The sequence below is a fragment of the Phallusia mammillata genome, chromosome 6, assembly GCF_965637545.1.
Source record: "Phallusia mammillata chromosome 6, kaPhaMamm4.hap1.1, whole genome shotgun sequence".
In the NCBI taxonomy this organism is placed as follows: Eukaryota; Metazoa; Chordata; class Ascidiacea; order Phlebobranchia; family Ascidiidae; genus Phallusia; species Phallusia mammillata.
Genome location: NC_137257.1, coordinates 24,022,607 through 24,046,553, shown reverse-complemented (window position 1 = coordinate 24,046,553; position 23,947 = coordinate 24,022,607). Strand labels below are relative to the sequence as shown.

Genomic DNA, 23,947 nt, shown 5'->3' with positions numbered 1-23,947 from the left:
GGGCAATTGTAACAAAATTGTCGCAACAATGGAATTCGAATCGTAACGCGATATCACGTCACAATAAAAACAGCGGAATCCAACCAGTGCGCGACAATGGGCGGGCGTTCCTGTGATTACTCGGCAGAACAAGTGCTTGTGACGTAACACAGGGGGTTTATAAGCGAATAGTGAAAGCATTTGTAGCTGGTTCCTCAGTAATAACACCAGCTTGTTCATAGCGGTCAGTTACTTGCCTTTTAAGTGGAGTTTGTATGTGCAACTTTAGTATGTTGTCGACTTGAGTAAGAGTTTTAGTTGCTAAGAGATTTGGAGTCGGATTTTGGTAACTTGAGTCGGATTACTTGATTGGAAAACACTCGCACATTGTTGTCAGTCAATGTTAGGCCGCCGAAACATGTGCTTTGTACCTCAACAACCTATGGAACAGCAGGATAAGTTGTACCAAGGACATCGTTGTTTGTGCAACTGCCAACCTTTTTTACATTTTATAACGTTATAAATTATAACTTTGTTTACATTTTAAACGCTGGCCATTTATTTAAAGCTAATTTTGGTAATTTTAAGTCAGTTTTATATTCTTTTGCATAAAATTACCGCACGGATAAGACAAAAAGATAGATTTTGTTGGATATGTTGGCTTTTGTTTGGTAAATAACTGTATAGCCTAATGCAATACAATAGTGATTTTTTGTCAGGTGTGAAGTCGCCAAACAACTACAAATATGACTTAATACCACTAGGTGCTTGCTGACTTTTTGTGAAATATTTTTTTAAGGGTAACGCATCAAACGGCTGTTCCATTACTAATCGCAGTTTTAGGTGGCGCATGATCCGTCTGTAATTTAAACAGTTACGCTGTAACATTTGCTCTGTTGTGAAAACATTCTATCGTATGCTATGCGTTACAACTGTTTGCTCCATCAACACAAGTTGTTTATTCACGGTCTCAGGTAGCACTTATTGGAAATTACAGCGGGTCGATTTATGGTACTAGGTATATTCGGAAATGTGTACTCATGACACAACGCTGCGAATCATTGCTGAATAACATATGTGCAGGGTTGACATACATTCCTTGCTTGCAAGAATTGGCTTTATTTTGATAGACAAAGCAGTAGAAAACTTGATTGCTAAAAACTTAGATCCTACAATTTGTCACTTTACCACACGGTGAACACTCTTCTTTTTATCCACACAGTAAACCGTGTTAGTGCGAATTTATACCAGTGATGTAACTTATAAATCAGTGGTTCTTAACTCGTCAGTGCAATTTTACCATCATTCAATTACCAGAACGTCGCGACTCGTGCACCATTCCGTTGTTAAGTAAGGACAAAGTTAGTTTTGGTCTGAAATATATTATATTAAAACTAAATTGCGAGAAATAGTATAAAACAATTGACAGTTAATGGTCATGACCATTTTTGGCAATAATTCAGAATTTTTTCTTGGTCGAATATTTAATAAATTATGTGCAACTTTTTCCAGTTGATTACCAAATATAATAGACTTTGAAGTCTATGGATCACTTTAAAGTCTCCATTGACCACCGGTTGAAAACCAGTCAATACATTGTTGTTTGCAGAAGTTTGCTGCGGTATTACCACCAGCAAATCCGCTAATTCCATAGTTTAGAGCCCTTGTGGCATGTTGAGGAGCTAGTTCAAAGTGTTTCAGCCACTCAAAAACCACTTTCCCCAGCCCAACGCGTTTATTTGTATTACTGCCACCAGAGGAGCACTCGACAACCGCTTGTTTGTTACATAATGGATCCCCTTCTGACGCCACAGAGACGAAACAATCGCCGAGAGACCCTGCTCGTTAGGAAGGTCGCCAGCTCGGCAAATCCAACTGTAATGTCGTCACAACAAGCGAAAATCCGGACCAGTAGGCTCCAGAAGGACATCGAGCGTCAATTAAGGTGTGATTGATGAATGGCTGAAGGTTAAATCCGTTTTTGGTTGCGAAACATTGTGTTTGTGGTTGGATCGTGAGGCTTGACCTATCTACTTGGAATGATTCTAATTCTAAGAAGGGGGTACTTCAATTAGTAACAAAAAAGCGAAAATAGCCGTAACCGCAAATGGAGTAAAATTAGATAAGTTTGTTCTTTGTTAAATGCCATAAATTTGGTTGTAATACGACGTCAAAATTACTCATGCCGCAAAATCATCTGATTTTTGGCATTTCAAACATTGTGTTGACGTTGCCAATTCTTAACGCCTAAGTTGGTAGCCCGTTTCTTCCTTAGCACTTGTTAGGGTTACTGAATTTTGTTCTACTTACTTAATCTGCTGTCTAAAAAGTACTTTCAGTGGCTAATATAGATTGTCGCTACACAGCCGCAAGTTACGTAAGCTTTATATTGTTTTTATTGTCTACACATGCACTCTCATGGGCACAGGTCTGACTGCAAAGTAAGAAATGACTTGGTTATCATTTCTTTGAATTTTTGGACCCTTTCAATCAAATTGCCTCCACTAAAAAAAACGACTATGTGATGAAATATTATTGCAACCAACCTACTTACATTTAAAGGCGCAGAAATAACGAACAGAACCTTCAAGTCTTCATTCGACTCATGCAAGCCGATCGCTTTATTGGTGACGTCATAAAGGATACAAAAGCGTGAGTGTTTGTTTGTGACGTCAGAAATAAGACAGAGCTAAAAAATGTAAATAATCTTCAGACACCCAACGACGCCTCCGACCACGCCTACTCTACCGTTACGTCACAATGGAGCGTATGATGACGTCACAGTCGATGACGCAGACTCGCGAATGCATTCTCGTCAAAAAGTAACATAAACCAATAAGAGAAGAATAATCAGACAGCGTAAAAATGTTGTGTTTGCTTTAACAGGTTTCGCCGTCAACATCCAGCAAGCCGTCAGTTATATTGAACACTTGGATGGGAAACGACGCTGGAGGCTTCAACGACTCTTGGCTGGTGATGCGCGGACGGAACATCCGATTGCAGCATCAAGATCACGTGAAATGTGCACTGACCGGAACCCGTGACGTCAAAAGTGCAAATCCGTGGTTGCAAAACACCAGAGGGCGCACTGGAGGCGTGCTCACTCCTCGACTGCTGAGTCGCTACGGAACGCCCACATTCGAGCGTTGCTATGGCAACACCGCTGACGACGTTCGTTGCCAAGTAAACGGTTTTTCGCAACGTGGTGAAGATAATAGCTACCATGGCAACAGCGGTGTTCGTCATAGTGACGTTCGTAGCCAGGAAAAGACTACTACGTTTGCGCGGCAAAAGAGAAACGAGTTCAGGGTTCCAACGACACCGCAAGGTTTCACCAAAGCTCGTAGAACTCCGGATTCGACCAAGTCTATTGTGATCCGGATACCGGATTCGGGTCCTCCCTAAAACGAGGAACCGCTATCGGATCCGTGTAGTGGAGTCAACGCCTTCTCATAGCCCGGAGCGTGAAGTGTGATGTCACAATCAAATGCGTCGTGCGTCTGAAACGACAAAATGCATTATTACGTCACGCTCATATATTGTTCGAAGTTTTGTACAGTTTCGGGTGCTGTTTGCGCCAAGTTTGGGCGCATTTTAGTTAAGTTTCCTGCCGTCCGTTATGACCTCACAATGGCGGGATGACGCAAGAAACGCATTGTGCAATTATCTTATTTCCTATCGGCCAACAATGCCATGTTTTTCATGAATTTGCACGTAGTGTAGCAGAATAAAATTCTCCGTGGTGTACATGTTACTATCAGCGGATTAAGGTTTGTCACGATTGGCTGATTGCTAGTTTAAAAGTCACGTGACCGACCTGCAAGCTGCGACTTGCATCCATGGAACGCGTTGGGCGTCGAACCATTGATGGTGACCACAGGAGGGAGCTAGCAAGTGCTGGGGCGTCCTAAAAAATACAAAATTTTGACGAGATTTAAGTTATGTGTAGGCAAATTGAGGTCAGACGTCTGTGTTCTTAGCACGAAACAAAAAGACTTCTTTAAAAAAATTTCGAAAAGATTCAGCTAAGCAAGATTTTTTTTGAATTTTTTCTTAAAAATGCCTAATGAGGGCTTATAATAGACTTTCCGAACATTTTAGAATTTTACATGAAGTTTCTTCATTCGGTTTTCAAACGGGCAGAAATGACTTATCATTGTTTAAGTTTGTATGTTACCAACTTACTGTAGTGAAACTTCTTTGCACTCGGCGTGATTCCATTCCTCTTACTGACTCCTTTTCTTTAGTGACGTCGTCGAATCTGTGATGACGTATACCAAATGTTTCAGATGATATTGTTTACCATACAGTGTAGCGATGTAAGAATTAAATGATGAATAAATAACAGCTGAAGTGGGTTTAAAACAAAAAAATTACAAATTCACTCACCCAAGTTTTTCGGTACTCAGATCTTTCTCTTCGCTTCGTCTAAACCAAATACAGATATGAATGATAGTAAATCAACCAAACATCGTTTTACATGTGATTATTGGATTTATTGGAAAATTTCCCATTAAAATCCGTTTCGTTTAAACTTATCAACTAGATACAAAAGAAAATCACCCTAAAATGTGCCTAAAAGTAAACAGTAAAAAGTCCAACCTACAATATGCTAATGTGCGTCACAACATGTACCCATTATAATCAAACAAATGTTGTATATATTTCGAAAGTTTTAGTAGCTCACCTGTCGGGAGATACTTGATACATTTCGTCTTCTCTGTTTTCGGGACTTGAAGAATCTTCTTTCAAACGCCGAATTTTCTTTCGATACCTAAATAAAAAGGCATAAAAACATAAGGAAAGTTATTGTGTTGGGTTAATGATGCGTATTACATCTAAGTGACCAGTATATTTTTCATAGAATTTTAATCATGTCTTTCCACAACAAACTTTGAAACTCACGTGCGTCGCATGTGGATGAGACATACGATAAAGAAGATGATCACAAGGATGAGAATGATAAACATGATGGACAAACCAACTCGCAATCCCATAACATCGTTTGGAATCATAACTTCTTTCCGCGTTTCAACTTCCTGCAAATCAATTCATGTCATTTGACAAACCGTCAAAATTTTTAAGTTATCTCTGTATGTTGGTTTAAAACTCGCTGCTTTACTTACACATTAACAGCTTTAAAATTTGTTATTTTAAAGAACTCTATTTCTTTTTTGTATGATGACGTATAAGTATATATACTTACGAAGAAAGAATAGTCTCGGAACAGCCGTTTGAGGCCCGACGATCTCCTTAACCTCTGAGCAATTTGATTGACTTCAAGCGCGCTGTCGAACACTCGGATTGTGACGTCACTTTTGGTGAGGTCACGCTTCCTTGCAGGTGTCACGTGACTTTGCACTTTGTCGATTGTTACTATTGAGTTTGTAAGATTACCTACAAAAAAGTGTTGTTGGTTGTTATCTGTAGTTGCAGACCAAAGCACACTTCTGTTGTATTATAAACAAAAATATGTTTTCCATGACATTAATACATATACAAACTGCGCATGCACTTTTCTAAGGACTTTAAGCACTTAAAACAGAGGTCACCAAACTTTTTTCACTGCGGGTCGGATAAGTTTAAGAATGATTCGCGCGGGCCGCATAATTTACATGCCGTAGTGCCGTCTTTCCAAACTTAGCCTTGTGCCAATTTTTAAAGGGGTGCCAAGAGATGGTCTTTCTACAATCCCATTTAAAATCTGGTAATGCGACTGTTAAACTGTATAATTCGTCTCGTGTTAAGAGCAATGCTTGCATATTACGTCACAAGTAACAAAAGAAGGCAATTGTTTGCGCACAATTAGCGCTCGTAGTCTTGTTTGTGACGTAACAAACCGGATTTAGATCAATCTTGGGCGTTGTAATCCCATAAAACTAGGTAATATCAATTCTGCATATCGCGACAGGAAAACTTTAGTAAGGAGTAGATTAATTTTTGAATGTTACAAAGTTAGCAATACCATTTGGCAAACCAAAAAATGTGATCGCGGGACGGATGAAGTGACCTCTGTAGTTTGGCGACCCCTGACTTAAAAGATAAAGTATTGCTTACGCAGAATTTCTGTGAACTTGTCTTGTTGCTCTGCGACGACATCTGGCGGACTCTCGACTACGAATTTCAGCCGGCGACTTTTTTGTTTGATCAAAACTTCCAGTGTTGTTGTGGACGAAAGATTCGCAGAGTCACGTGCCCTGATAGTCATGACGTAACGTCTGTGACGAAACAATAACAGACATAAACTTCACAAAAGAGATGCTCGTTGTCGAAAGTCTAAATTTTTTTTTAATTTTTTTTATCATAGCAATCATTTTGTTCGGAAAATAATGTTAATTAAAATAAATCTCAAATCGTAGTTTCAAAGCTCCTGAAACGTAACTGTTGGGTAATTGTTTAAGGCAGTAGGTCTCAAACTGTGCGTCACGACGCCCTGGTGCGTCGTTTCAATTTTCCAAGGGCGTCGCAGAATAGTTCCGTTTCGATGCTTTTTGTTGTTGTATCATTAAACACAACTTCAATATTAAGTTTCCTCATTACTTTTATTTGCTGGTGCGTCGCAATAAAAAAGTTTGAGAACCACTGGTTTAAGGTTTTGATTATAAGTACACGTCTTTCGAAAGTTAAAAGTCCGATATTTTGCGTCCGCTAGTTGATAATCTTGAGCTAAAATATCCACGCGCCAAATTTACTCTTAAAACATGACAAAAAAGGTTGTGTTTTTCAAGTTGCAGGATGCCCGTAGTAGCTTAGTACAAGGTACCCACAATTCAGGATGTGTTTATACTGCAAGGATAGGCGCATATTAGTAAGTTTTTCTAGTCAAATGCGCGCCGTACGTCATTCAAAATTTGTTTACTTTGCTTAAGTAAGGTCCATTGTAAACAAAATAATCCGGACGCTGTTTAAAATCTATTATAAAGCCTGTCCAAACACGGAGGAAGTTAAGCGTGGAAAACGTGCGTTTCTGTCAGCAGGATGTACATAATTGTTCTAATTCGTTGCAACTGGACTGTAAAAGGCTATGACACCCATACGGCCAGGCTGCTGTACATTGTGTAGATAACTAGCTATCTTTTCGCCATTGCCAAGGTATTGTTACGTTTCAATGGACTGTGACGAGTCAATAAAGAGTAATGAATTTTTAAACAGTTGTTTGAAAGCAGATTGTCGTTCATGTTGCACGTTTTGTTGACTGTTGTAAGCACGGTCTATTATTTATTATGAATGAGGCAATTTGAAAGAATCAGCAAGCTTTAGAATTGTATTTTAGTGGCTGTCAAGTGTAGCAACGCCAGTTAAATGTATAATACAAGGGCTGAAGCGATACGGGTAATACACACTCTACATCAGGGGCGGGCAACTTCTCCAGTCGGCGGGCCTGACATGGGAAAATGAAGTACTTGGCGGGCTGGATTCCTGAAGTGATACATTAATCGCGTATCTATCCATTGATTAAAAACGGATTTTTGACCAGCTAAACCAAATACATTCAAGAACACCACAAATAGAATACAGTCCAAACAATCTAACTGATTAACATAAAATTATTCACCACAGCAAATTTAATGCGTACATCACAGACTTAGATACTGCTGAAACACTAACTAGGCTACGTGTGGAAACAAAGGAAACCGTAAAAGCAGGCCACACACATAGTTGGCAGTTATGTCGTAACAATGGACGTATGGTGCAATGGTAACAACGGCGGGAAAGTTTTTTGCTATTGTGGAGCGTTACTGTCCGTTACAACTATAATTTGACGCAGTAAGCAAGCAGTGGAGGATTGCGGCAGACTGTCGTGGCGGGCCACATTATCATGTAAGACCTGAAACTGTCTGCGGGCCGCTCAAAATCCCGTCGCGGGCCGGATCCGGCCCGCGGGCCGTATGTTGCCCGCCCCTGCTCTACATGAACGTGTTATTTACACAGCCTTTGGGGAGAGAGCCTGGTAGCGGTAATTTCCTACAAGCCAACGCCGGTTTCCAATTACAACCATCTCCCTTCGTCTATTGAGCGAAGGAATTAAGTGCGCTTTAAAACGTTGCATTGTCACGAAGTTGAAAAGCTTTGAGGCAGGGTTGCTGGTAAGCGCTTTGAAAAGACTGCTAGCAGATGAGATTGTGGATATAAAGAGGTGATTTTTGGTCGTAGTTTATCACGCTGGCTTGGAAAGTACAGTTGATCAGGATGCCGTAAAATCCCCTCTATTTATTTATGTTTAAGTGATACAGCCTGTTCGGTGATATGGGAATAGCGAGCCAGCTAGTATTTATGAAACAGGCGATCTTTGTGCACAGCAGTGATAAAAACATTGAATTGTTTCGCTAGCAGGTCAAGATAAGTACAGTAAGCAGATGTGGTATGTTATGGAAAATGCGAGTAACCTTTTATGTAAAGTTAATGTGTAATTGTTTTCTAGACCCCATAGGATTAGGCACATTTAGCACGTTTTCAGTGGTAATGTCGATAACACAGACTGTAACAAAGTCTACTCCCGCCAAACTGAGGCAAACAAATGAAGATTCGACCATTTCCAACACTAAGCTTGTGACACTTCTACGCATTATCACAATTCTATTGATATACATCGCCTATTGCAATGCTGACGCCATTCAATACGTCATAGATTTGACGTGGGAATGGCTACGTCATCAGTTTTGGTATCAAACTGTCTACAACGAGACGTTTTCTGTTCAAGTTTGGACCTATCTTCCATTATTTGCTCATAGATTAATGCACAACTACAAACTGGCTGAAAAGTACAAGTAAGTGTTAATAGTATATTACAGTTGTTTTTTCGCTTGCTACCGGCGCCTTTATTGCCACCCCTTTTTTAGCAGTCAGTCAGCTTTGGTGTTAGTTACATACCTTCTCCATTGTTTTTCATCGCTTTTGTCTGATTTAGCGGCTGTCACTTGTTTAGTATTTTAACGTTTTAGCTTTTATGTGTTTTTATCGTTCTTTTCTTTTCAGACGGAAACTGACGATGCCCAAATAGGCGAAATTAATATTTCTGTGTTTTAAAATAAAACATTACACTGACGCTGATCGTCTGCTGCTCATTTTGAGTACATTTTAGATATACAGTAGTACATTGTACCTTAGCATTTATGGTAATAAATTATTTACACTTTTATTTTCAGAATTACAGATACCAGTGCAGTATATCTAAAAACATCAGTTGTAATGCAATTAAGGGAGGCTTTCGAATATTCGCTGCCTTTAGTGATTCTAGACACATTTCACGTGAAATCGTACGCCGGAGTCGAACCGCAAGTTTTAGACGAAAAACGTCTTCACTTGTTTCAGGTACAACAGCAAAATACGATTTAGACTTCTGATAGTTAAGAATGCTTTTTTGCAGACCACAAGGGCGTTGCCCGTAGCAGCACCGTTGCTAGGAGACGTTGTGCGTCACCTGGTGATAGCGCTTGTCGTTTATGATGCTTGTTTCTTTCTTCAACATTTTATATTTCATAAAAATGCTACACTATACAGGTAGACTAAATTAATTTATTGTCTTTGGTTCAGTGTGATATTTGAAAACGTAACCAAAATGCTTATTACTATTTTAGTAGTGCCAGATTAACAAAAAGTTGCTATCTTGTTTGAAAATAAAAGCTTTTTCATTTGCAGACTTTTTCACAAAAAACATCACACTCACGAATCACTAAACGTGAAAATTACAAATAAACTTCACATGGTGGAAAGAATTGCTCTGGTGTTATCCGCTAATGCAGGATTAAAGGTAATAAAAGTCCCTAATTACATGCTCATGACCACCATGATCTTGAAATGTAATTGTAGGTTTATCGCTTAACGTGTAATTGCCATTATATGTCAGTTAGTCAAATAATCATTTTAAACTTCTTTTTGATAGAAGTGCTGTTACAATGTTATTTAGTTGCCTGAAAAATCGTAAACGGCCTTGTTTTCTTGTTTGTGTGGCTTGTTTTAAAATATGTAAACAACACAAATTTACTATACACAGATCCAAGGTGCCCACCCTCTTACTAGAACATTCTTTATCATGTTATTTGTGCCAATCTTACTCGACAATCACAGTGGATACGATTTTCCTTGGTCTTACGACAAAATTTTACCAGCCGGCCTAATTGCTGGACCGAGACGCCATTTCTTACACCACGAATATGGAAACAGGTAAAAAATAGGAAACAATTAATGTGTATACCAACGTTGCAAAACTGAAATACGTTTTATCCAAGATAATACAATCCATATAAGTTAGTAGGGGCCGAAAACGAAAAGCAGTTCTGTTTCCCGTTTTTTTATTTATGTGTCCTATGTGAGTACAAATATAGTCCGGCCGTTTTTATAGACGCACGTACATATGCTTTTGATCGAATATACTTAAGAATAAGAAGAGTTTATTTGGATCTCTATTTATTTTCAGGTATTACCAGCCAGTGTTCACGTATATCGACGGCATTTTAGAATGGAAAAGAAAACGAAACCACGATGCAAATTTACGTCGCTCTGAATGAGCTTTATAGAAACAAATTTTTCGTGTAGGAAAATGCTCGGTGTGAAATTTTTATATGTGTGCTTTTTGTATTATGTCTTTAAACTCATGTCTTCACACAGCTGTTGTTGCCAAGCAACTGTTTCCTTTCAAAGGTTCTCAGCAATTTTGTCGAGTCATGGTACGTTGAACGGTTGCAAACTAACAATGACTCATCAAAAATGTGTTTTCAATGGATGCTGTACTTCGAAATGTTATATTTATACTTTAACTAAATAAACAAAAACGCTTACCCTTTATTTCCGCCGATCGAAGACGACGTAGTAATGACGCCACTTTCACGATTGATGACGAAATCATGACGTCGCTGGACAGTTTTGTTGTTTGGTTTTATTAATTGGCAGCTAACAAGGTCATACTCTATGTAGTCGTTTAAGTCCAAGTCTGTAGCATTAATCTGTGCAACAATACAGCGTTTAACTATCACCAAAACCTTTCAAATATTAGTGGTATAAAATCATGTAGTGATAATAAGGTGTGGTTCGTACTGTAAACATAATTGCTATTCTACATTTAGGCTCTTTACAACAGCTGATTTAGATTATTGTTCATTTTAATGTTCTGAATCCAAACAGGATCAGAAATATCGATTACCGTCTGTATTGTCAAACAAATTGAAAAAAAAGGTTAACACTGCATTTCTCAAGTTCAAATGCAAGCATTTTGCACAGTATGAATTGAAAAATAACCTACAAATTAGGGTCACAGACATCGTAAACCTGTTATTGCTAGAGGTGAGGCCCAAAACCAAACAAACGTTACGCACAAAATCCACACCACAAATTGCAGACAAATGGCGCAGGTTCGGTTTATTTGAACAGGCTCCGAATATGTACTTTGACGGCAAAGCAAACAACAGACATTTGTGTATCTGGCAAACGTAGTATCACCATGACCCGCACTTTTCCGAGCATATCCAAGCCAATTTACTAACCTTTATTAAAACGCTATTCAATCGCGCCGATGCCTCGACGGCGGTGACGTAACGGTCACGTGAGAACGTCGGCTTCTCGTCAATGACGTCGTCGACTAGTACTGTCATTCTCATTAGGGATTTGTCACGTGACGGGTCCCAGACTAATGACATTGGGTAGGTGATGCGATTCGCCATCAGATCTGAAGGGAGGTTTTTATCATCTTCGTTGACTGCTGTGTCCCACCGTCCAAAGGGTAGCGGTTTTGTAAAGTTTGGGTTGTTGGTTGCTCCGATAATGAGAATATATCTATAATATGTAAAGTAGTAGTGTAGGGGGCGTAGAAAAGTTAAATTCTTTATACGTCAGGCGTGCTGTAGGCGTTATATCGGATTAGCCGGTCTCCCAAGCATTCACACACATGGCAAGGCGTAGGCTAGAGAAACCCAATTAAAAAATGGACCGTTTTATGGGGCTGAATATAGGATGTTTATTCATGTTTTTGCTATGCGTGATTAGTATGTTTATTAAATTTGCCATACATTTTATCTTTGAAATCGCCAGGGAGTAAACGTGAAAAACAAGGTGTCATATTTATCTGATTCTTGTACAAAAATCACACCAAACCCAAACGAAGTATTTAACCCCCAAAAGCTTTCACACAATGACACGACAAAAACTGGATTATCTTTCAAACGCACGGAAGCGTGAAGGTAGTTGTATTGAGGCGAACTGTGGTAACGAATATCGAATAATTGATTCTATGGTAGGAGGAAGACAATTTATCACTATAAACCGTCAACACCTCAACCAAATTTGTTTGCGATTATGTGAATAAGGCGACTATGTACGCTATTAATTTTGGCGTAGAGTCACTTAAAAAGTGTCTGTTTTTTCTTAAGCGTGTGAAAAAAGCCTTGGAGCCAAAACAGAACGGAATTGCTGAATTGCGAAAAAAGTTGCTGAAATGCAAAACCGGTGAAACAGAGTGGAGGGTTGCCCACGTGTTTTGATCAACATTTTAAGGTTGTTGCAGTGTGTATAACCAAGTTTCATGCAGCTACTTCATTCTTTAGGGGTTTAAATTATTAACGATTTTTGTGGACGTAAGCCAAAATTGACAACTTTTGTCTCAGGCCCACAAAAAAGCAAAATTACAAAAAAGGCAGCATCTAGATACCATACATAAATTTGTAACGCCGGATGGCTAGCACTTACAACAGACAAAATCCTATACTTTTATAACCGTATTTACCGCACACGAATTTTGTGTCTAGTTTTGAATTCAAAAAACGCCTGGTATTTTGCTGATAAGGCGCATTTTGCCCCAAACCGTTCGGAATTCGCAGCACTTACCGCTCCAGTGATTCCCTGTCCAACGCTCCACTGAGCACGATTCTGTCTCCACTCATGCGAAACGCCGCTTGCTCGCTGTCGCCATCTTGTGTGAGAATATGGTAAAATATTTTTCCATTTTGGTCGGGATCGTTAGCACTGCGGACTCGACCAATTGTTGATCCGACTTTGGCATTTTCTGCCACTTTGATGGTCTGTGTTGCAGTTCCTGAAAGATAAAATAATTGAAATGTCAAATCAAAAGAGTTTTTAGTCAGTTACCTTGTTAATTAATTCAAGAATTATTATGAACTGGTCTGCAAAGTTATTACGATTATTATTCAACAGTACCTACTTTTTACGTAAATATATCTATAACCATACATATACACAACATCAATCTGCACACCGCACATAAAATATTGATAGAATTTTCTGCTCAACAACTAGCATTCTGTGACACCGAAAGCTCAAAACGCAGTGTTATGTTTAGAGCGGCTAAGCAGCATCTACGAGTGCCAAATCCCTAGTAGCTATTAAAAATTCTCTTTAATGTTCTGTTATTGACTCTAATATGAATTGAGTTTGTCTTCTTAGGCTTTTAAAAAATCGAAACGCATGTATAATGCATGGTGTGTTACGTCACAAAGACCTTGTGTAGTGAAGTACGGTCGGTTGTCGTTGACGTCATCGAGCTTGACGGTTAGAAGTTTAAAGTTTTGCTGCTGGGGCGATCCAAGGTCGTGACCTTCGATGCGTAACAAGTAGGACTTCCGCTTCTCACGGTCCAACCTGAACATAGCGTGGGAAAATGAAATATGACATCATTGAATCGTAAAAACTCGTAATAAGTTTATCTTTATTTTAGGTGTTACGTGAACAGATAGGCATATTTACCTCCGTGACGTCACAATCCGTCCTGTGACGTCATCAATAAGAAAAGCGTCATCCTCGGTCGAGTCTGAAAGATGGAGCTTGTATCGAACTTCAGCGTTCAAGCCGATGTCGTCATCAGTGGCGATTACTTGCGTCACAAACGTTCCTCCCGGCTGCTCCTATGTGACGCAATAATACAAACAATGATCAGATGCAAATTATCGATTCAGTAAAAACATTTGAATGAAAACTTTTGACTTTTAAACAGAACGATTGCAGAAACTTTCCAGATATGTTGAATCAGCATACTTTAGCAGAATTGGTTAATCCTTTAAAACTGGAGTGTGCAACCTTTGATACTGTAGGGCCAAATTCAATTGTCAAAATTAGATTTCATTTAATTCTAGCCACATATACGCCAGGTCACAGAAAAATAGCATCGGGTGCATTAATCTGCTCAAAATGTATAATAGTTGGACTCGTTTGGCAGTACGGGTGAAACCCAAGCGTCTCTGCGGGCTGCACAACCTTTAATCAAGAGCCGCATTTGGCCCGCGGCCCGCAGGTTGCCCACCCCGCTTTAAAATTTCGGAATTGAAAAAAATAGATGTGAGAAAAAAAATAGTCAAACGAAAATGTCATTCGGGCTAGTTGGGCACAAAATTAAGAAAAATAAGGTTCATTGACTAAATAACTTACAAAAACAACGTACCTCTTGAATGCGTATAACATTTACTTTCGGCTGTTGAAAAGTCGGAGCGTGGTCGTTGACGTCAACAATGTTCGTTTGTAACGTCACATTGCTCTCCAGACCGCCACTATCCGTCGCAGTTACTGTTACATTTATTACCGTTGGGTGGCGCTGTGACACCACGATTTGACGCGCTACTGTGACGTCACCGGTGAAGGGATCGATTGCAAAGTAATCTGGAATCAAGTGACAATGGTTCAATTGTGTTGTAAATTTTTAATAGCTGTAACATTAGTTACGGTAGAGGGGAGAGTATTATACATGTTTGACTGAACCTGTGTAGCCTGTGAGTGTGTGTATTGTTATGTTTTATCATATTTTTGTGCTGATTTGTTTGTTGTTTTTTTGTAAATGTTAAAAAAATTTATGACACGCGAAGGGAAAGGTGTGACGAATTAACTTCGTTTTGATGTGCCAGAATTGTTTAACTCGCAAAATAGATTAGATAAGTATACTTTTGAAACATATTTGTATATATATCTGTATGTTATTTTTACGTATGTATGTCAGGAGAGAAATTTTTTACCGCAGATGTTTCCCAATTAGTTTAGACCATCATAATAGCAACGTAACAAAGCATTTTTGACCCACTCCTACTTATTTACGTGAACAACGAGACTCAGTGCATAGCTCACCACGCACCAGGTAGTTTCAATGCAGCCCCTTAACCCAAGCATTGTGACGTCACAAAACCGCGACACCTTGATTCGAATACTAGACGGAATGAAAAATGGCGCTTCCTAAAGTCAAGCTAAAATAAAGGGGTAACTTGGCAGCGCAAGGTTTTGGAATTCTGACAACGCTTTTCGCTGGCGCTTATGCAGAAACTCGCGCCAAATTGGAGGCGTTGCCACGTTGTGACGTCACAATTAGGGTTCAATTGTCGAAATTGCGTGCGGTGTCAAAACAAGCGCACCCGCCCTGTCTTCGTTGGCGATCGGTGTTTAGATTGTACTAAATGCTTGGAATGGTACGTGGTGGTCGGTTTGCGGTGCATGTCGGTTTATGGAAGGTCTGTACTCGGTATCACAGCAGCTTGGAGGGTTAGACTGCGGTTGTTTGTACTGTAGATGTTGTTTGTTGTGTTCAAGAGGCAAACCGCGGGAAAGCGAGCGAATTTCCTGTTGATTTTGCATTTGCGGTGACCAGTTACGCAAGTATGCAGCAATCGTGCAGCGTCCAGAAAATTCTTTAATATCTTATAGCGGTTGGTGACATTTATATCTGGCATTTGAGGTTTGAGGTATTTTTGTTAAGGTAAGACTTTTCCTATTTACTATTTTGTGGTCAGTTTATGCAGACATGGCCTTTTGAAAGACAGGTGTTGATTAACCGTTCAATTAGATCGTAACCTTTCGATTGAGCTCAATCTACCAATTCAACGCTGTGTTCTGTTGTAGAAAGTAGGAGAATGATAATAACCTATAATAAGCTATAAAATATTAAGCTTTTATTAGACCGGCTCAACAGAAAGTTGGTAGTATTTTTTTTTCTGTTTCATTAGCTTCAAGCACGTTGTTTTAACTTGGTAGAACTGGTAGTACAAACAACAAACTAAATAGTTCTGCGTTCTAATGTGTCAACATCCAAACCTAATTAACGCTTAGTCTAATTCAACTTTCAACCGGAATATACCAGCTGAAGTATGAAACGGTGTTAATCAATGCATGTAATCAATATCCCCATGGCAACCTTGCACAGTTTGGTTACGAAATATTGATTTTTTAACCAAAACACAATCAGCTAAACAGAACGTCACAGACATAAACAATCACTTCATTCTGAAATGACGAAAACAACATTGGGCCATTCACAATATTAACTCCAACGGTAAAAGAATTTAATTGTGCCACTTTTTTCTATTGGTGGTATGCTGTAGGCTTAACCCGTTTAAAGTAGAACGCTTAAGCACGGCGAGTAAAAAACGCCTGTATGGGCCATGGAGCTGTTGCAGGCACTACCAGTGTGTACATGTTACATTAGGTGTTAACCACATTTTCTGGATCTTTATCTGATGCTTACATGCTGTAATCTATGCTGCAAACTGTTGTTTACCTTAAGCTTGTATCAGATAGTTTAAATCCTAAGTAGCCTACATGTGACCAGAAAGTCTTAGATGACGTTATGTGTTAAAGAAGTACGAAATGTTTGCTTGTTGCTTGATGTGTTTATTTTTGGGATTTAGTTATATAGGTGGGCACAAGAGTTTCTTTCTAAAACTAAGTTCATAAACGTTGTTTTTGAAGACGACTGTGCCCTAAAGGTCACTAAATGGTAAACATTTATTTTATGCCAGTATTAAGCATTTACTGTTAACATATTTGTACAACTTAGTTTGGCAAAATCCTGATTTTAGTAAAACAAATGTTGGTTGAGTAACACAGAGTTGCGGCATGGCTTAAAGAGTGGCATTTTGTATGTTGTCAACATAAAGATAAGCCTGATATAAGCCAGACCAATTTAGGCGGAGATTTTCAATAAGATTTCTCTCGTAGATATGGTTTATGATGGTTTGGTATCGCTTCTATGAATTTCAATGCTTGTTGGGTTAGCGGGGTTGGAAATGAGGTAAAAAGGTCAGATATTGGAATGTAAACAAACGTGGATCGGTAATGGACCGCATTTTCACTTAATTGACATGAGTAAAGGGAGTTTAGGTGGAGAGTTTTTCAACGTTGAGTTTTATCTTCAGAGTTGATGCTTGGATTTGTTTTAAGTCTTATTTTTGTTTCTTTTTGATTTGTATAAATGTAAGAATTTAAGCGTAAAACAAAACTCAGATACAGTTTAGCAGGAAATACCAAGTATCAGAAAAACATTAAAGAAAGTAGCATAAACTGAAATATAAAGTGACCTTTGTTTAATGCAAGAATATCTGTAAATTTTCACATTTACTAGAAATTTAATCACTTATTTTTTGTTTCAGATATATTTATATTGTATTTATGAATGTTAATGTTTTCGTTTTGCCGATATTTTGCATCTACGACGAATAGAAAAATATTCTATTTTACAAAATGGGGGGAACTCTCACAAAACGTCACGTGACCGAAAAAAAGGAAGACCGAGGTGAGTTATGACGTCACAATATACTTTGGGGATTTAAAGATGTTTGAAATAGACAAAAATGTGAAATATTTGATGATCAGATATTAAGTTGGACTGTTTTAAATTGCTGTTGCAGTTAACGTTGTACTGGTAAAAAATACGTCAAATAATGCTTTATGATGTCACAAATGCACCCTAAAGACAGTTAGGATCAGTATTTGCGTTATATTTTTTGTCTAATACGCTAGAGGTAAAGAGTAAAGACCATCGCGCAGAGGAAGTCTTGTTAAAATGGGAACGAGTTTCGTTTTAAAAGTGTCTGCATCAGACAAAGTACAAGATGGTGGTTGTCGCGACATAAAACTGAAAGTAGACACTGAAACGGCCACGAATCTGATGCCCTGGGAGCGGAATCTCCTGTGAGGATTAAACACCAGGTCACAAAACATGAGCACGTGTACCACAACAAAGCATGATGTCATAATATACGTGGTTCTGCCCACTGGCTCAGGGTTTCATATTACGACTTCGGACACACACACGTAAATATCTGGATCCTATCTGTCGTGAGGGTTTAGTTTAATTTCCGTTGGACTTGTTGGAAGTAATAACTTTACGCTTTTCGACATTGAATAGCTGTTTGAGACGGTTGTTGAATTTGACGACATTTTTTGTCGCAACCTGTGTGTAGGTTTGATGTGTTTGTCGTCTATAAGTGTTGGTGCGTACGTTTCGCGTGGTGTATGTGCTTTAAACCAACACAATACTACATTTTTGTCCCTTACGACGATAATATTTAATATTTACTTTTAAACCACCGCAAGACTATAACCTTATTTCTTTACAACCATCCCTTATAACGTAATTACACAATCTTTGTTACGTTTATGTTTTTCCGATTTAAATTTCAATAAAAAAAATACAATGTTAACTAGGATTGTTGTTATTTTTGTAGTGTTGAGGAATGGAGGAAAATCTAAAAATGGGTAAGTTTTCTCAACAATTTTTGGAAAAGTTTTTCTACTTTCAAAACTTAACAGAGATGAAAACATTCATACTTCAATAGGCCTGGATTAAACCTGCTATGATTTAACCCTATTTGTGTTAATTTACATTCCAATGTTGTTGTCCATGTAAAACGGCACGAAGCGGGAAAACAATTCCCTTCCAACATTTGTCTGAACTTTTCAACTTATCTCATGGACATGAAACAATACAAAACTCGCCTTGACAACATAGAACATGAATTCCTCGCGCTTGCATTACATGGAAATTTACAACATTCCTCGTTAAGGAGTAACTCGCTTCCAATTATGTTTTTCCAGAAACTTCAGCCAGAAGCGACGTCACATAAAACAAGTGAAGCGTGACCGAAAATCACAGCGCCTCACGAGGGAACAACTGTACAGGTGTGTAGGGGTGGACAAAACAAATAATTCTAAAGTTTTTATTGTGTTGGTCAGTTTTGTTTCGCTACTATGCCCGTTTAAGGTGTAAATATGTAAACGTCAATGGAAAGGAATTTCGTTGTTTGTAACTCTTGAATGGAATTCGTGATTGTAGCTAGTTTCAATTAGTAGTGATTATGGTATGTTAGTGACCAACTATTTGTAGTGCATTTGTTGTATGGGATTTTTGGTTCGTATCTGTGTCGGATTGGAAGTAGCACCGCATTTTCCGAATATGTCATATTAAGTTGAAAATGAATTCAAAGTGTTTTAATTTAAACATCAAATCGATTGTTCGCCACGAGCTATAATCAAGCATTTAGGTAACTGATGTTTTTATTGATACACGCACTACTCCATTTGTTTAGGGCAAAATAGCAATAACTAAACAATTATTGGGTAAAACCAAACGTTTCCATCAGTTATATTTGTACCCAAAATGATTGCAGCGCTTCAAAAACGAAAGGACTTGCCTCAATACATAAAAAATACCCAACTTTTTCGTGTAACTGTGTAAGTTATACACTGGGTGTTTTACTTATCGCCGTGGTCGTCTTGGTGGTTTCCAAGTTCAGTTAAATTTCAGGTTTTTCCCGAGTTTCGGTAAAATCCGATAATTCAATCAGCAGACGAGATCATGCGCAAGTGGAAACTTAACTAACTACGCGCGATCTTAATTCTCACGAGGATTCAATCGAATCGCGATAATTGCTTCAGCGTCATTAAGTCCATCGCATGTGCCAAGTGCAACCACCCCAAGGGTACAATGCAATATTCAAACCACGATGCTATTGTTTGAAACTTACACTGAAATGTAAGTCAAGCCCACACATGTATGATTTTTTTAGGCAGCCAAACAAATTTTGTTAAAAAAACTTTCGGCTGTAAGTTGAATGTGAATTATTTTGCGTGGGTCCAACCCATTAACAGTTGTTTCTCAGGCGTGTTCAGAGTTAAGAACCACCGGTTTTGCTTGTACAAAGTAAATGATTCGAATTAAAGTGAAACATGCTTCAAAACACGATATTTTTACACCTGTTGGTGATTATCTCCAAAGAAGTAATTAGCCATCTCTATGGGATATGTTGTGTCATATAGTTAGCAGTTTTATTGGGGTACATTAAATATTAAGAAAAAAAGTTAAGCCCCTTTATTGCAGTATGTTTTTTTTTTCTGTGTCCATAAAGTTTGCCACGCCATATTTTTGTGACCAACAAAGTCAAAAAACGCGCAACCCGATAACGACTGTTACTTTCCTAACAATAAAACCGAAGTATACTTTGTGTAGACTTCACTATTGGAGTGATTTTTGAAATATCTCTCCACTATATTAAAGGATTAACTTGAGCCAATTTCTATAAAATTATCTTCATAATTTTATCGTATATGAATGGTTTAATAAACAGGTGGTCTATATTATAGGCTTATGTGGCATTACTTGATGTGCTGTTGTGTGTGTTTATGGGATTTCCACTGTAGTTTGGGGAGTCCAATGGTATCTGTGTGACTGAAAACAGATTTATAATCGTGTTGTAAAGACCTGCAACAATTTTTCTTCCAATTTTTATACTGTGGTGATTTGAGTAAAACGATTAAAGCTACGAAAAATGAATTTCATGACCGAAACTTCCATCACTACATATTGATTTTGTTCACTTCTACATGTGACAGTTTTTGTTTAAGTTTTACTGGTTTAATCAATTAAAAAATGCCGACATTTTTAATCCACTCTTAAACGTACATCAACACAGTTGGTAAAATTTGTGAATGGTATGTTTCTAAGTCGTTTTCTGCTTTTATATATTATTCGACACAATATTTTTATTCGTAGACTCTCCAATGAACTAAAGCACACATCGTGGTATCTCGGAAGGAGTCTACATTTAAGCGAGAAACAAGTTCGCAAAGTCCTTCTGAAACTTTCCTCAACACAGCAACAGAAATACGCATTACTTATCCACTGGAGGGCACAAAAGGGCTGGAAGGCGACCGCACAAGCTCTCGTCATCAACTTGGAACTTGCTGGATACGATTATGATGAATATAAGAGTATTGTGATGTCACAGAGCGATGGCAATTTAGGAGTCTACGATAAAGCCCCGGAGATTGGAAAATCGAAAAAGGAGAATTATCGTTATGATGATTATGCCAACACAGACGCATTGGATACAGCGAGAAGCCATAAGGAAAAAGTGAGTGCTAATATGATGCTTGGAACTCTTGGAAAAATGGAAAATGAATTAATATCGTTGTGACAACATGAATGTTTTATTGTAGTGTGCGATTTAAGTTAAAACCAAAAACATAGAAGCTTGTTTTCGGCAATTTTTACGTCCTATTTTTTTACGTCACAGGTTGATGACATCAAGGCTTCCATGGACTTTGCAATTTTCCTGAGAAAAAGTTGGAAGAAACCTTCGGGGCGAGAAAATGGTAAGTCCCTAACATGATACTTGTTTTCTGAATTCCTGATCGAAATTTATTAAAATATTTTTTTGTGCTCAGTAAATTTTCACAACGATCCGTGCACGTCCGAAGATTCTGGCATTGTGACGTCGCCAAACGTTTCGAGTCACGTCACAGGTAAAATTGTAAAAAATCCCGTTTAAGGTTAACTTTTTGTGAAAACTTAAAGTGAAAGAAATATAACTATTTAGACTCCACATCCGGTGAAATGGAACCGGATCCTCCGAAACGAACCGTTACCGTTCGTCGCTGCAGCGATTCCACAATCACGCACTCTTTTACGTCATCGCCACGTCACAATTCCGAAACCGAGTTAAATGGAATATTCGAGAACGGAAGCGCGATTGGGGGTGACAGGGTGAACAAGAGGTCAGGGGCAACGAACTTACCCAAGCGTAAAACCGACACGTCACTCCGATTACGTCACAACTCACAACCATCGGTTGAGTCACGTGACTTGGAATGCCAAGATGATCAGCAGTATACCGCGGTACAAAAAGGTGAAAATATTTAATTATTACTTTTAATTTGCTTTAATTCCACATGGAATTTTGTACAGCACTGCATCCAAACTAGCCGTTTTGAAACTCCGAAGATAGTGATTTTGTTTGGTTTGTTGCAGGTCAAAAAAGCCAAGAAACTTGCATCACCTTCGGCGGGAAAGGAAAATACCCGAGCAGATTTAGAGGTAAATAACATCAACCATATTCAAAACTGAGCAGAGCCTCTGTTTTAAGGCTCCCACCTAAAATTATTTCATGAATGCAAGATTAACGTATAATAAAAATTGTAGGTAATTTTTGGGTCAAAACCCATCAAGTGGTAATTGAATGAAAAAGTTAGAAACTTTTGCGTTATTTCGTCAATTACAGACAAGATCTCGGGACTTTCCCTAACACGCGAACAGGATATCGTGGTGTCCGACAGCGACAACTTACGGATACAAATTTTCGACCGATTCGGAAATTTCAAGCACGCCTTCGACACCGAAAGCGAACTTAAACCCAAAGGAGTGTTTGTGACGCATCAAGGAGATATTCTAGTTTGCTGCGGAAGTGAAATCCGGATATTCTCTATCAGTGCGTTGTGACGTCATACCTGTCATTATGTCGTCATTAACACTTTTTTGTGTCAAGGTGGTGAGTTAAAGATGACTTTCGGTCAGGGGACTTTCCGCAACAATTCGTATGGAATTTGCAGTGACGTAAGCGGCAATTATTACGTCACAGACATTGTTGGCCACACGGTGTCAGTGTACGACGCCAAAGGAGATATTCGAAAAAGATTTGGTTATTTAGGTTAAAGTTGTTTGTTCGTTTGTTTAATTTTAGGGAAAAATTGTTTTAATACTTCTATGTCACAGGTCAACGCATGATGAATTTTAACCAGCCGGTGGCGCTAGCAATCAGTAAAAGAGGAGAGCTTCTTATTAGTGACACCCAGAACCACACAGTCAAGGTTTGCAATAAAAAAGAAAAAGTCCAAAAGTTTAAACGATCAAAAATTTTGTTGTGATTCAAAGTGTTGTGCAGCTCATAGCAATGCGAATGTGTGAAAATCTATGTAAGTTTTTGCGGTTTAGGTGTATTCTTTGGCGGGAAGACCTTTGTATGCGATTGGTGGAAAGGGAACAGGCGATGGACAATTTTGGAATCCTTTCGGTATTTGTTTCGACACAAACGGGTTCCTTTATGTTGCCGATTGTGGAAACGACAGGTAATACTTCTCCCAGTATGTTTCAGTTGTATTTGTAAAACTGTCTCACTCTATATTTTTTAGGATTTCCGTGTTCGATTCTAAATACAAGTTTCTACGTCACGTGATTGAGTCACGTGACGGTTTGAAAATGCCGAGTTTTGTTCAAATCACCGCCTCCAACCAACTGGTGGTCAGCGAATGGAACTCCCAACAAATCAAGATCTACGCTCTCGAAACTGCTGTGTGACGTCACTATACAACTGTGACGTCACAATGCCAATGACATCAGAAGGCCTAATATACTTCCAACGTAAAGTAACGATATTCAGTCTAATGTCGCCATAATATGGTTGAAGGCTGCGTCATGTGTTGATGACGTCATACAAATATGACATCACACATGCAGACCGTACCTGCTTCCGATTGGAGTGAATACGTCAGTTGCCCGTTCGTTCCCTTGTCGAGGTCAGTGGCTGTAACCTTGGCAACAGTCGTTCCGGTTGACGTGTTTTCGTATATGGTGAGAGAGCGCGGTCCCGCTTCAGTGAACACAGGCCAATTATCGTTGACGTCAAGAACGGTGATTGTTACCTGGCGGTGATTCATAATAGAGATTTATTTTCTATTGTCGCGTAACAACGATCGGCATTTTCATACCTGAACTGAATTGCGACGTCGGTTCTCTTCAGCGTCCCTCATATTGTCAATAGCAACAATCGTCAGTGTGTATTCCTCCGCCGTCTCGCGGTCAAGCTCTCCGCGTACGTAAATAGTTCCCTGTAAAGTTTCACAGTTTTTTTTATCGTCCAGCGTTTTTACCACACAACATACCTCGCACAAAAAATAAAAACTTGTTCATTTACTTAATTCACAATTGTAAGATCAA

General features: G+C 38.7%; 4 protein-coding genes across 5 annotated transcripts in view; 3 read left to right on the top strand and 1 right to left on the bottom strand.

Moving 5' to 3' along the window:
* Positions 1 to 119: 119 nt before the first annotated feature.
* LOC145231983 (uncharacterized) lies at positions 120 to 3,726 on the top strand. 2 transcript variants are annotated; one of them, XM_080096459.1, is made up of 5 exons: positions 120 to 1,329; positions 1,589 to 1,924; positions 2,542 to 2,631; positions 2,693 to 2,801; positions 2,866 to 3,726. In XM_080096459.1, the coding sequence occupies exons 2-5, from the start codon at positions 1,770 to 1,772 to the stop codon at positions 3,382 to 3,384; spliced, it is 873 nt and encodes a 290-aa protein (XP_079952585.1). In that variant the 5' UTR covers positions 120 to 1,329; positions 1,589 to 1,769; the 3' UTR covers positions 3,385 to 3,726. The 2 variants fall into 2 exon arrangements, with proteins under 2 accessions (XP_079952585.1, XP_079952584.1); XM_080096458.1 differs by lacking the exon at positions 120 to 1,329 and having other exon boundaries at positions 1,340 to 1,924.
* LOC145231978 (cadherin-23-like) overlaps positions 2,573 to 23,947 on the bottom strand; it is a 40,705-nt gene continuing 19,330 nt past the window's right edge. Inside the window, exons 31-46 of the mRNA XM_080096453.1 lie at positions 23,719 to 23,838; positions 23,475 to 23,652; positions 14,363 to 14,577; positions 13,672 to 13,829; positions 13,427 to 13,566; positions 12,796 to 13,003; positions 11,460 to 11,748; positions 10,759 to 10,922; positions 6,037 to 6,197; positions 5,186 to 5,376; positions 4,885 to 5,018; positions 4,667 to 4,753; positions 4,369 to 4,407; positions 4,165 to 4,240; positions 3,797 to 3,886; positions 2,573 to 3,479 (exon numbers count right to left, since the gene is read on the bottom strand). Of these exons, the coding sequence (XP_079952579.1) occupies positions 3,381 to 3,479; positions 3,797 to 3,886; positions 4,165 to 4,240; positions 4,369 to 4,407; positions 4,667 to 4,753; positions 4,885 to 5,018; positions 5,186 to 5,376; positions 6,037 to 6,197; positions 10,759 to 10,922; positions 11,460 to 11,748; positions 12,796 to 13,003; positions 13,427 to 13,566; positions 13,672 to 13,829; positions 14,363 to 14,577; positions 23,475 to 23,652; positions 23,719 to 23,838 (2,349 nt within the window). The 3' untranslated portion in view covers positions 2,573 to 3,380. The remainder of the gene's footprint in view (positions 3,480 to 3,796; positions 3,887 to 4,164; positions 4,241 to 4,368; positions 4,408 to 4,666; positions 4,754 to 4,884; positions 5,019 to 5,185; positions 5,377 to 6,036; positions 6,198 to 10,758; positions 10,923 to 11,459; positions 11,749 to 12,795; positions 13,004 to 13,426; positions 13,567 to 13,671; positions 13,830 to 14,362; positions 14,578 to 23,474; positions 23,653 to 23,718; positions 23,839 to 23,947) is intronic.
* Positions 8,321 to 10,764, top strand: LOC145231980 (uncharacterized). The gene is made up of 6 exons (XM_080096455.1): positions 8,321 to 8,747; positions 9,126 to 9,291; positions 9,347 to 9,480; positions 9,619 to 9,730; positions 9,974 to 10,143; positions 10,397 to 10,764. The coding sequence occupies exons 1-6, from the start codon at positions 8,344 to 8,346 to the stop codon at positions 10,485 to 10,487; spliced, it is 1,077 nt and encodes a 358-aa protein (XP_079952581.1). The 5' UTR covers positions 8,321 to 8,343; the 3' UTR covers positions 10,488 to 10,764.
* LOC145231979 (uncharacterized) lies at positions 17,326 to 23,928 on the top strand. The gene is made up of 13 exons (XM_080096454.1): positions 17,326 to 17,470; positions 18,405 to 18,435; positions 18,775 to 18,858; positions 20,729 to 21,089; positions 21,252 to 21,330; positions 21,403 to 21,480; positions 21,555 to 21,863; positions 21,986 to 22,051; positions 22,236 to 22,442; positions 22,500 to 22,661; positions 22,727 to 22,821; positions 22,946 to 23,079; positions 23,143 to 23,928. Exons 1-13 carry the CDS (start codon positions 17,419 to 17,421, stop codon positions 23,306 to 23,308), a joined length of 1,824 nt encoding a protein of 607 aa, XP_079952580.1. The 5' UTR covers positions 17,326 to 17,418; the 3' UTR covers positions 23,309 to 23,928.

What these genes read in the sequence shown, in the direction of transcription:
- LOC145231980 (XM_080096455.1), top strand. Translation starts at nt 8,344, where the DNA reads ATGTTATGGAAAATGCGAGTAACCTTTTATGTAAAGTTAATGTGTAAT. An exon ending in AAACTGGCTGAAAAGTACAA is followed by an intron (nt 8,748 to 9,125) that starts GTAAGTGTTAAT and finishes TTTTATTTTCAG; the next exon opens with AATTACAGATACCAGTGCAG. An exon ending in AAAAATGCTACACTATACAG is followed by an intron (nt 9,481 to 9,618) that starts GTAGACTAAATT and finishes TTTCATTTGCAG; the next exon opens with ACTTTTTCACAAAAAACATC.
- LOC145231983 (XM_080096459.1), top strand. Translation starts at nt 1,770, where the DNA reads ATGGATCCCCTTCTGACGCCACAGAGACGAAACAATCGCCGAGAGACC. An exon ending in GACATCGAGCGTCAATTAAG is followed by an intron (nt 1,925 to 2,541) that starts GTGTGATTGATG and finishes TTACATTTAAAG; the next exon opens with GCGCAGAAATAACGAACAGA. An exon ending in GTCATAAAGGATACAAAAGC is followed by an intron (nt 2,632 to 2,692) that starts GTGAGTGTTTGT and finishes AATAATCTTCAG; the next exon opens with ACACCCAACGACGCCTCCGA.
- LOC145231979 (XM_080096454.1), top strand. Translation starts at nt 17,419, where the DNA reads ATGGGGGGAACTCTCACAAAACGTCACGTGACCGAAAAAAAGGAAGAC. An exon ending in ACGAGGGAACAACTGTACAG is followed by an intron (nt 18,859 to 20,728) that starts GTGTGTAGGGGT and finishes TTTTATTCGTAG; the next exon opens with ACTCTCCAATGAACTAAAGC. An exon ending in CGAGAAGCCATAAGGAAAAA is followed by an intron (nt 21,090 to 21,251) that starts GTGAGTGCTAAT and finishes TTTACGTCACAG; the next exon opens with GTTGATGACATCAAGGCTTC.